The sequence below is a fragment of the Aplysia californica genome, unplaced genomic scaffold, assembly GCF_000002075.1.
Source record: "Aplysia californica isolate F4 #8 unplaced genomic scaffold, AplCal3.0 scaffold00060, whole genome shotgun sequence".
Taxonomy (NCBI): Eukaryota; Metazoa; Mollusca; class Gastropoda; order Aplysiida; family Aplysiidae; genus Aplysia; species Aplysia californica.
In genome coordinates, this window is record NW_004797330.1 from 1,896,268 (window position 1) to 1,904,526 (window position 8,259).

At 40.6% G+C, this 8,259-nt stretch overlaps 1 protein-coding gene across 1 annotated transcript in view; it reads left to right on the plus strand.

The window, feature by feature from the left end:
- LOC101857173 (cyclic AMP receptor-like protein A) overlaps positions 1-8,259 on the plus strand; it is a gene marked incomplete in the record, with an annotated part of 43,199 nt that overhangs the window by 18,360 nt on the left and 16,580 nt on the right. The window contains 2 exon segments of the mRNA XM_035968454.1: positions 1,104-1,180; positions 2,465-2,535. Coding sequence (XP_035824347.1) covers positions 1,104-1,180; positions 2,465-2,535 — 148 coding nt within the window.

Genomic DNA, 8,259 nt, shown 5'->3' on the forward strand with positions numbered 1-8,259 from the left:
GTGCGTGCGTGCGTGCATACGTGTATGTGGGCGTGCATGTCCAATTTATGTTAAACATCCAATGTGCTGCACCAATGTATGTAATTGCCGAACCATATGTTAAAATATGTGGATGTATGGGCCAAAGGCCTTTCAAATCAATAAATCATTTTGAATCTTTGAAAAAAAAATAAAAAATCTCTCTCTCTCTCTCTGTCTTTCTCTCACTCTCCTTCTTTTACTCTCACTCTCTCTCTCTATCTCTCACACATATACACAAAACCCTAATCTTTTGCCTGGTAAAAAAAATTTCAGAAACCAGTTTCTTGGTTGAAACATGACACCATCAATATCAGTGCAGCAAGATTTGTGATATAGATATAATGTGGTCGCTTTTAAGCACAAGGGGGCTATCACGAAAAATGCTGTTTTGAGAAAATCGAAGGTAAAGTTTTTGCCCCTTGTTCAGTTTCTTTAAAAGAAATATACACACCAATTAAACCAAACTTCTATAGGTAGGGCAATGCCTACTTTTGGTGTTAGTCAAGATTTCTGGAAACCCCAGAAATCTGGGTTAGCCTGCTTGTCCTTAAAAGCGACCATGTAAAGAGTGCTGACAGAATGAGTTCTTTCTCAGATTTTTACCCTATGCAAATAGATGCATCAAATTTATAGGTTGAGTTTGTACAATTTCTTAAGTATAAAATAATAAAAGACGTGTTAAACTTGAAAAAAGTCGTATCAGTTGAGAATCTACAAATTTGACCAGTGTATCGATTTTTGGCCAGTACCTCGATTCAAGGATTGGGAAAAATATTTCCTATTGTCAGCACGTGTCACATTTGTCTAGTCATACTGTTTGGTACCTTCTATAGCTTGAGAGTCTTTAAAAACTGAACATTTAAATATTTTGTTCCTTTAATGAAGGTTTTTCTGTAAGTTTCACATGGAAATGTATTTTTTATACGGACATAAAACATGTTGAGCCAAAAAACAAAAATTCGACAAAAGTTGCCAGACTGGAGGAAAAATGCCTGTTTCTTCGATTCCATTATTTTGACGAGCACCTGATTTCACCATGATGCCTCACATTTGAACAAATGAATCCTTTCGTTGCTCCTCAGGATTCAGAACGCCTTTTCCCCGGAGAGCCATGTGTTTGTCTTGGTCCTGCTTGCGTCCATTTCTTCACCACTTCACGGTTAGTACGGCCAAATTGTCATTTTGCATTATTTTATTTTTATCTTTGTAACGTTTTGTTGGGTTTATTTTTTTTTTACTTTGGAATGTTTTGTTGGGTTTATTTTTTCTCTGTGTGTACATAGTGGGTAGTTGGTGGCCATGCTAGTTTAGTGCCCTCTTCTTCTTCTGTCTTTTTAGAGTTCATGTTTTGTCGAAATAAGTTCCTTCTGAAATGTGGCCGTTATATTGATTTAGCGTAACTCTTTAAACCCTGAGTTTTTTCCACTGTTTCCCGGAGTTTTTCTCTACAGTCACCTAAACCTGGCGCACTATGTCTCGTTATAACCCCAAAAACTTGCCTCCGACTTCTAAATGGCGGAAACAAAGGCTTAGTCATTACTAAAAAAAACTTGGTTCGGGAATATTTCTTAAAAACAAGCAAAATCTAGCAATAAATTAAATGAAACAGTTGTCACTAGTACTGGACGCTCCCAGCGTCGGATGGGGAACAAGGTTATTACCACCGGACGTTCCCAGTGTCCGATGGGGTTGAAAGAGTTAAACGGTCACCTCCCATTTCCCTCCTGGTGGTTTTTTTTACATTAAGATAAACTTTGTCAGACGGCCACTTGTTCAAGATTACCATTTTTCTTCTCGACAGTGGGTGGCCTTCTTAGACACTTCAACCACATTTGTAGGAAGTTCAATTTTGAAGATTATTATGTTAATGTGACAATAATTTTTTTAATCAGTTGAAACAGTTTTCTTAAGATCAGGTGTGAGTGGCTGGGGGGACTCCACTAGTAAGTCTGTATGTCGTTTCTTTTGTCCCCGCGGTTTTATGCCAAAAAGATTCTGAAATTCTCCAAACTGAGCCCCAAAATGTGAAATTATGCGATTCTGTTAATTCTAACAAAGAACGATAAAGGAAAATAATTAGAAATTGTCCAAAAAATGATCAAATTTTGCTAAATTATGCGGGGTGCATAAAACCATAGGGACAGTTTTTTTCCTTCTTTTATTTCTGTCTGGCTTTTCCCCCGCATTGAATGATGGTTATTTGAGTCGATGTGCATCTCTTGACTCAAACAAACAATGTGTGAGTGTGTATGTGTGTGTGTGTGTGTGTGTGTCCCCTCGCGGATCAAAATGATTATTCATTTAGAATTATCAGGCCTTCCAGTGTGTTATTTTGTGAAGTGGTGTGAGCCTTCAGGATGATTATTGTGACTTTAAATAAAAGTATTTTAAACTTTTTTACCATTCCACGTTCCCTCTTGTGTTTCTCCCTGTGTGTGCTCAGGTGCCCTGAACGCCATCGCATTTGGCCTGGACAGGGAGACTCTCACCAAACTCCGGCCCAACGAGATTCGGGTGAGTACGCTATAAATGGTCTTTGAGTACGCTATAAATGGTCTTTGAGTACTCTTATGGTCTTTGAGTACGCTATAAATGGTCTTTGAGTACACTTACTATGTCTTTGAGTACACTTACTATGTCTTTGAGTACACTTATGGTCTGGTGTGGTTTGCTTCTTCTTTCCTATCAAACATCAATCGTCCTTATCTCTCCTTTTTTTTGTGTGTTTGTTACTCTCTTGTAACACCTCTAATCTTCAGCACTTATATGACCTTATTGTGTTGCAAGTGCTGTAAAACTCTTACTAAACCTAAGCTAAAGGGGAGATTTCTTTTCTTTCCAACATTGTTGCTTTTACGCCGTTGGTTGGAGGGTGCCGCTGGTGGGACACTTTTCTTTTCTTTCCCTCTGTCTTACGTTTTTCCTTGTACCAAATGATCATTATTTTGTTGACCCGGTGGTGTCGCGTGGGTTGCAGACAAGGTGGTGCATAATTGGAAAGGGAGGAAATGGGCGATAGGCTTAATAGCTACTATTTAAGATTTATAGAGAAAAACAATTAAAATCTTCAGGATATCCCGTAATCTACATCTATCACAGCGGTTATAGAGCGCCCATTTAGTTTTGGCTGGCGCGAGGCAAGCAAGCCCGCGCTTCCCCAGGTCAGGGGGTCATTTACCTGCGCCGCCGGGGATTTCCCTAATCAGCCGAACACCGGCAGCGCTCTTGTATTTTTTGCAAAGTTTACCAGCACAGTGAGCCAAAGCTAATGTAAGATGAATATTTTAATAAAGACCACGTAAATATTCAACGTATTAAGGAAGAAAATGAAGAAATCGGAAGAACATGGTACATTACACTTAAAAGCTGTGAAGTTCTCAAAAAGGGGACTTAATTTGATAAATGTGTCATGGGTAATCAATTATAAACATCGATTTAAATATGATTGCCCCCAACGAATTCAATCAAATTTGCACACAGGACTGAGAACATAATGAAATTTGTACTGACAAAGGGGCATATGCACGAAGTTTCTGGATCCGTAATTATTCAGGTTTGAAGTTGATTTTTGCAATACTCTTGCTTTGCGACCTTGTTTTTTCATAGCGATATCCACGATACATGTAACTACAGAACAGATCTTTTCTTGCCGATACACTTATGAAAACACAACCTAAACACAAAATACAAAAAGAACACAATATTGCTGGACTGGAGGAATTATCTCATTTTTCCGCTGTAAGCTTTCGTCTTTTGATGGGTGGTGCACACGACAGAGTAGCTCAGGGTGGGTTGGACGTGTTGTGACTGCATCATTGTTTTGACGTGTTTTTCTTTGTCTGTTAGGCCCACGGTTGCATGAATGAGCTCACTCCCTTGCTCACAATGGAAGGCCATTCCAAACCCACATTTTTGTATCCAAGGAACGCAGTGTTTCTCAAGGATGTGTTGTTTGGGGATGACCTTTTCTTTTGATCGATTTTGATTGAGTAGCACGTGTTTTACGGCACTATCGACTCAAGACCTTTTATTTGCCAAATATGTTTCTGTATAAAGACATATATCGTGTGATGCATGACTGAATATGTGGTATTCTCTCTAAAGTGATTGGCTTTCCATGTGCAATTACTGTGTGGATATCTTTGAAGGTGTCTTTTACGTGAACAAATTTCTCTCTCAGAACAATTAATGCGGTGTCTATTATGCTTTGATTTCGTGTACATGCAACTGTTCCTTTTGCTAAAAATGATGCTAGCTGTCTGTACACATGGGCTGTGATGTATTTTTGGCAGTGGCTTCCTATAAATGAACGGCTGTGGTAGGCCTGTGGTGTGAGGTTGTGTTGTTTGAGGATGTTATCAAATTCAGAGCAGGCAGGACTTGACCTTGGAATAAGCTCCCCAAACTCTAACTCTGACAGCTGATCATGTACACTAGAACCCTTCCTCTCAAATCTCTCTGCTTCTCGTGGATTATCCGACAAAATCTGACAGCCCTGTAACAATTGAATGTCCTCGTTTTTTTCCAGCCCTCTTTCATTTTTTGCCGTAGATATGCACATTTTGTCCTATTCCAGGCGTGCAATTCTCCATAGATTGATGGGCCAGCTGTACATCTATATCATGTGCAGCCTCCTCAAGAAGGCGATGATGTTTGAGCACAATGCCCACCATATGATCATGTTGAGTGTGGCTCTCCATGACAAAAATATTGTTAAAATTGACAACGAAATTCAGATGTAGTAGAGGCAAGAAAACTAAAAACAGCAAGGATGAATGTTCAGAGTGGTGGGTTGGTATTTTTAAAAAATCACAGAAAATCATAGAATAACTTCGTGCATTTGAAACTTGCACATGTAAATGAAAATTGTCCCCACAGTTGATACATGAATTTCTGTTTAAATCGTTGGGGGCCGGATTGATATATCTAAATCCAAACTGAAAAAGTTCTAAACATTGAAGATGCCAGTTTGAAAATCACAGACTTACTTAAATCCCTTGTAAAACTGATATAATCGGACTTACAAGAAAACAAGTTATACCGGCCTACAGGTCAAACATAGCACGTTACAATGAAATCTCAATCGGCCTTGTAGCATTTATAGTTTCAGAGTTAGGAGACTTTCAATTCGCACTAAAACGCCATATTTACTACTGCCCCGGCACAGGAGGAGTGACGCTGCGGTCACCCCAATTAACCCCTCTGACAAGTGATTTATGACTACGCGCTGGGCTGTCGGGCGGGGCGGGCAGGGTGGTGAGGATGGTCGGGGAGGAACTGGGGAAGGAAAACTAAGTGAGCGGTCTGGACGGTATTTTATCCGCTGTGCTATCGATATTTGCAACTGTCTCTAGACGAAGCCGCATAAAAGCTGCAATAAAGTGAAACAATACTAACGACTCGACTATGCTCACAATCTGGGAAGATTTAAAGATTTCTTATTACTTCGTGCAGCACCGGGACTTGCTACACAATAGAGGGAGACAACAGTTTCGATACCCATTCTTCGTTGAGTAACCGTAGACTCTACTAGTGTAGTAGATAGGCTAGTGGAAACTTGGATCAAATTTTTAGCTTGCTCCAATTTGGTGCTGCGAAGAGCTGTTCATGCACCTTTCTTCTTGTGCGGGAAGAACGATGCCTAGATTTCTCTACAGTGACAAAAATAACTTTGGTGCAAAGATTTTGCTTGCTCCCAGCAGACACTACCTCAAGCGGTGCGACGAGCATAAACCATTCTGCCTATCTGTCTCTTCACTGGTGCATCCAGCGGGCGATGGATCGCAAGGATGTAGTAGGCCTAATGTAGATCTAGAGCACTGACTGGTTTAGAACAATTAGAAGGGGGGGGGGGGGGGCTGTGTGAAGGCCTGGGTTCGGTGGAGCGTTTTCACCAATTGCACCAAATGGTACCCCGCCTCTGTGTTGACCGCCTCTTTTTGCTCTGAATTCAGAATTCAGTCAGGTTTGTAACTTTAGTTTGTATCTGTCAAGGGGCAAGGCCTATTGTTAGAATGCAGTTGGTTAGAGGGGGGCCACTGGTAGGTCCTACTTCTTTTCTTTCCTTCTTTTGTTTCTTTACTGTGCTTCTCTTTACTCAAGCTCTATTGTAACATCATAAGTTAGACTGCAGTTGTGGGTGGTTGGCGGGTGCTCTGGTGTGGTTTGCTTCTTATTTCCAATCAAACATCTATCGTCCTTATCTCCCCTTCTTCTTTTTTATGTTTGTTACTCTCTTGTAACACCTCTAATCTTCTGGCACTCATATGACCTTATGCAGTTGCGAGCGCCGTAAAACCTCTACTAAAACTAAAAAAGACTACAGTTGAGATGATTGTGGCACAGATCTCTCGCTTGGATGGTTTAGAATCTAGGCCATGCGTAAAGGTCTCTCGCTAGGATTGTCTAGAATCTAGGCCATGCGTAAAGGTCTCTCGCTAGGATTGTCTAGAATCTAGGCCATGCGCAAAGATCTCTCGCTAGGATTGTCTAGAATCTAGGCCATGTGCAAAGATCTCTCGCTAGGATTGTCTAGAATCTAGGCCATGTGCAAAGATCTCTCGCTAGGATTGTCTAGAATCTAGGCCATGTGCAAAGATCTCTCGCTAGGATTGTCTAGAATCTAGGCCATGTGCAAAGATCTCTCGCTAGGATTGTCTAGAATCTAGGCCATGTGCAAAGATCTCTCGCTAGGATTGTCTAGAATCTAGGCCATGCGTAAAGGTCTCTCGCTAGGATTGTCTAGAATCTAGGCCATGCGTAAAGGTCTCTCGCTAGGATGGTCTAGAATCTAGGCCATGCGTAAAGGTCTCTCGCTAGGATTGTCTAGAATCTAGGCCATGCGTAAAGGTCTCTCGCTAGGATTGTCTAGAATCTAGGCCATGCGCAAAGATCTCTCGCTAGGATTGTCTAGAATCTAGGCCATGTGCAAAGATCTCTCGCTAGGATTGTCTAGAATCTAGGCCATGTGCAAAGATCTCTCGCTAGGATGGTCTAGAATCTAGGCCATGTGCAAAGATCTCTCGCTAGGATTGTCTAGAATCTAGGCCATGTGCAAAGATCTCTCGCTAGGATTGTCTAGAATCTAGGCCATGTGTAAAGCTAATACTAGGATTAAATCAGCGGTCCCGTCCTTTGTTGGAGGAAGAGATATACCAGGACCATTCTGGGGCTCGGACTTTTTGTTTGGGTTATCGTCGTTGCACACACAAAAACACAAATTTCATACCTGAGCATCTAAGATTAGTTTTATCGGGTATCCCTGTCCGTCCGTTTGCTGGGAAAACTGTATCCCACCTAGCCCAGGTTGATACTGACATACAAGATGGAAGCTGCCATCTTTCTGAATGATTGTAAATTATGTGATTAGGACATAAAATGTTTACAGTACGAATAAGAATCAACACATAAGCCTCAGCCATAAATTACTACAACTAATAATAATACTAACACTAACTATTGCGTTCATATAGCCGCTCTTCAACATGCTCTTTGTGCTTTACGCTTGTTTCTGTCCCCTTGAATTTATGCACCCCTCATAATTTAGCAAAATTTGATCTTTTTTTGCATAATCTCTTATTATTTTCCTTTATCATTCTTTGTTAAAATTAACAGAGTAGCATAATTTCACATTTTTGGGCTCAGTTTGTATAATTTCAGAATTTTTCTTTCATAAAACGACGGGGACAGTTGTTCTCTGGCTTTTGGCCAGTGTATTGTTTTGCCTCTCTCATTTTGAAACCTTCTGTCTACTGTCTGAGACAGAAGAGAATGCACCTTGTTGTCTCCTCGCAAAACATATTATATTATTGTTCCGTTACAAAATCTTCTTTTTTTTCCTTTGCCATCCTTCTAAATTACACTTCTATGATTTTCCTCCGTAATGTTTTGATTTGTTGGATTGTTTCAACGTATTAATATATGTCGCACCTAGAGCGGGGGAGTGTTAGGAGGTGGGGGGGGTTGTCTTTATGGAGTATCTCCATCTTATTGTTGGGGTACCGTATTTATTTTGGTCCGGGTCAGCCTTGAGAGACAGTAAATGTAGAAACAGGCTGCCTCCTTTTTTATGTTTGTTACTCATAATTATGACCTTATGCGGTTGCGAGCGCCTTAAAACCTCTACTAAAACTAAAAAACAACATCTCCACTTTTACTTTCTTTCCGTGTTATCGAGACTCGCTGGGCTTTTCGCTTGTGTTTATCTTGTATACGCACACATACTATGTACACACACAC